Source organism: Lactuca sativa, chromosome 4 (genome assembly GCF_002870075.4).
Source record: "Lactuca sativa cultivar Salinas chromosome 4, Lsat_Salinas_v11, whole genome shotgun sequence".
NCBI classification, from domain to species: Eukaryota; Viridiplantae; Streptophyta; class Magnoliopsida; order Asterales; family Asteraceae; genus Lactuca; species Lactuca sativa.
The window spans coordinates 330,857,618-330,861,299 of record NC_056626.2 but is presented as its reverse complement, the minus strand read 5'-3'; the positions used below and the strand labels follow the sequence as shown (position 1 = coordinate 330,861,299).

Below are 3,682 nucleotides of genomic sequence, written 5' to 3'. Positions count from 1 at the left end.
GTGATGATACTTACCAAATATAGGAGGAAAGCTTGAAAAATGCCTTGGAAATCTCGAATTTGTGTGAAAGAATTTGAGAGAAAAGTGGTGTTTGATCTTTGGTGGAAGTGAGTGAAGTGAAGTGAGAGTGGGTTTTTCCAGCTCTTTGGACATGGGAATGGAGGGAAAATGAGTGGGAAAGGACTATGAAGTGACTAGGGATGGTGGGGAGGACAATGGCTGGTCATGGAGTGGGTATGGGGTGGTTGCTTGTGTCAAACATTATGGAAGAGTCAACACTTCACCACAAAATCTCATTTAATGGATTTTATTCTTAAATCAGATTTTACTTAAAATATGTTGAATTTATGAATATATAGGACCTTATAAGCCAAAATATAAGTTTGGGTGAAAATCCCCCCTTAAAATAATTAATAACGGGCTTAAAACGAAGTCGTGGTCGAAAACCGGGTAAAAGGATGGAAAATCCGAAGTATGGGCAAGGGTTCGGTCTCAGCAGCCTAAGCACCGGAGTGGCTTGGTTGCTGGCTGCAGTCCGGGGGCGAAAGGGGACTGCGATCCGAAGAGAAGGGGACTGCGGCCCGAAGACTCGGCTCGGATGCGGTGCTAGTTCCGGGTTCGGTGGTTGCGGCTGCTCAAGGGGACTTCGGTCTCGGTGGCTGCGACTACTCAAGGAGACTTCAGTCTCATTTCTTGTGGCCTCGGATCAGGGAGGACTTGGCCCCCATAGGGAGGCTCCGGCCCTAAAAGGCTCTTTTCTAAGATTTCACCCCTTTTCGAGTGGTTTTTCACCAAGTCAAGTATCAGGATGCCTCAAATGATTAAGATAAATCAAAAGAGGTTTTGGGAGAGATTTGGGAGAGATTCCACATTCTTAGAGAGATTTGGGAGAGATTCGACATACTTTGAGAGATTTGGGAGAGATTTGACATACTTGGAGAGATTTGGGAGAGATTTCTAATATAGAGAGATAGAGTGAAAGAGATTGAGAGAGGTTTCTTTTGTGACCTTTTTGAGTGCTTGGCTTCGCAACGCAAGGTCCGCAAGCCCCGTTAGGCCATGTTTAAGGATCTTACACACTCCCGATGAGTATGAAACATTGTTCTATCGCTTTGGTTCATTGTTTAGCACTATCAAGGCTAAGGAAAATTAAACACACACATTTTCCAAATGATGTTTTCTCATTAAAATAGTGAGTTGTACAGTAATTACCTAACGTAAACCCTAATATACAAGGGATAATTGAGTCGACCGGTTTGACTTGTTGACTTTGTTTGACTTTTATTTGACCCGAAATTGACGATTGTCACACGAGGGATGGTCGGAACAACACCGACAATGGCCGGGTGCGGTTGAGAACCGTGACCAGCAATTAGAAGAGGAAGGGAATGGTGACGGAGAGATAGTTATGGCACACACAGCATCGCCGACGGTTCCTGATGTCGCTGACAACAAAACACGACGGTGGCGGTCATTAGCAAACAGCTGCAGACGATGAGCTACTCCGACTGGTCAGAACTGTGAACGAAGGGTGGGGGGTGGTGGCTGACTTCACGCATGGCGGCTGGAAGCTAAACGGAAGGGAGAGGGTGACGACTCTTTAAGAATGCTAGGGTTAGGGTTTTGTAAAGCATATATACCCGACTCCCTAAACTTTGCCCCATAATGACAAGTTAATCCCCTCCTTTCCCTCATTTCTTTCAAACTAATCCATATTTTACACTTTTAACCCTTCCTTCAGAAATCTTTACAACTGAATCCAAAACTTACCTTTTAAGCTTTGATCCCATAAATTTCTTTCATAATAGACCCCTAAATTACCATAAACCCTTAAGCCTTCAACTATTTTACAATTTTGTCCCGAACTTACTCTTTTAACCCCCGACTTCTAAATTCTTCACAAATTAGTCTGGGGCTTACATTTACTAATTTATTTAAATAAATGGGGTGTTACAACCCTATTTGTCATATTTCATAGTTATTCTCTGGACAAGACACAAATTGAGTTGAAACATTTAGGAGCCTTTTACATCCAGGTTATATGCTAGATCATAAATAAACAAAAATAGAAGAATATTGCATAGATCTAATGAAGGAATTAACCATCAGTGGTCTTCTTCAACTCCCACCCAACAAGGTCCCGTTGATTCTTTCAGAGCCACCCTCCATTTCCCAGCAGCCTCTTCCATTTCATACTTGGCAAATGCTTCTCTAACTGCCCCACTTTGTTTGCGGACTTCCGAGGGTTCAACGTCATAAAAGACAGGGTACGCAGTGTGCTCTGTCGTCCTATGACACTCCATTATCTTTACAAGCTCATCCAAGCACCAAGATGAAGAGGCATAGTTGATGTAGAATTTTGAATCTTCAATGGATCCGATGAGCTCATCACTGATCTTTTTACCTTTTTTGATTCTCTTGTCATCCTTGAAAGTACGAATGCTTTTTTGCTGGAGAGTATGAACAAGATGATCAACGAAGTTTGTTCGAGTATCTTCGCCCCTGAAACTCAAAAATACATTATACTTAAAGTTCTTTTGAACGGATGAAGTTGAAGAAGACGTCATTGAAGGATCCTAAAAGATCAAATCTTAGTTGGGGAACTTTTTGTGAAATGATTGCAAAGAAACTTGAATGAGATGAATCGGGTAACCCTCCGTGTATATTACCATTTACCAGTAAAGTCAATGTGATAGGTTTATGTGGACAATATATGAAATGGATGTGTAACGCCCGCAGATCCGAGCTAGTCAATTTTGAGGCAATAAGTGTCGAAAACGACTTCTCGACAAAATATTATTTAGAACAAATAATCTTAACTAAGTTGTAGAATATGTCTCAAGGTTTCCATACATATAAAGAAAGCCGAAATCCGAGTTATAACGAAGGAGTTATGGCCCGTCGAAGTTTTACGGCAAAACCGGCACGACACCAGGAAGCATAAATAGTGAATTTATGATAGAGAGAGATTTAGCCTTAGCGACCTAAAAGAAAGTCGTAGAATATGTTAAACCGAGAAAATCCATAAAAAGAACGCCCAAATCTGACTTCGTATGAAGAAGTTATGATTTTTCTAAGATTCGGCTAAGTAGTGCACGGCCCGAAACTCGAATTTTAGTTCGAGTGGTTTTGGGCTTACGCGACCTAAATGAGAGTTGAAGATCTCATTAATAGGAACTCAACGGTAAAAAGATGGACGAAAACAGAGTTCGTATGAAGGAGTTACGAATTCTTCGCGGTCATTTAATGGTCTAAACGCCTCCTATTGTTAAATTTGAGATCATTCGAGAATTAGCCGACGGAGTCTAAATGAAAGTTGTAGATCTTGTTTTTACCTACGCGTGGAAAAAAAGAATGTCGAAAACGGAGCTCGTATGCGAAAGTTACGGGGTTTAGAAGTCGGCAGGGTGCTGCTGCAAAATGGGTGACGTGGCTGAATATGGGCCAAGCCTTTCTCCCCAAGGAAAGCCATCAGATGATGACACGTGGCACTGACTCGGCGAGTCAGTGAACCAAATCGGCAAGTCCATCAGGAATTCACCCTATAAATAGAAGTGTCGGGTCTTGCCATTTCTTCACACCTTCAAAGCCTTTTTTCTCTCTCTAGTTTCTCTCTCTAAAGCCCTTAACCCCCCCTAAAAGCCTAGGTAAACCCCCTAGCACCCGAAGGAAGCCCCGAGGC

The 3,682-nt window shown here is 42.3% G+C and overlaps 1 protein-coding gene across 1 annotated transcript; it reads right to left on the bottom strand.

Moving 5' to 3' along the window:
- Positions 1-2,105: 2,105 nt before the first annotated feature.
- LOC111901891 (toll/interleukin-1 receptor-like protein) lies at positions 2,106-2,567 on the bottom strand. The gene has a single exon (XM_023897747.1). It carries the CDS (start codon positions 2,565-2,567, stop codon positions 2,106-2,108), a length of 462 nt encoding a protein of 153 aa, XP_023753515.1.
- Between the last annotated feature and the right edge of the window lie 1,115 nt (positions 2,568-3,682).

What these genes read in the sequence shown, in the direction of transcription:
- LOC111901891 (XM_023897747.1), bottom strand. Translation starts at nt 2,567, where the DNA reads ATGACGTCTTCTTCAACTTCATCCGTTCAAAAGAACTTTAAGTATAAT.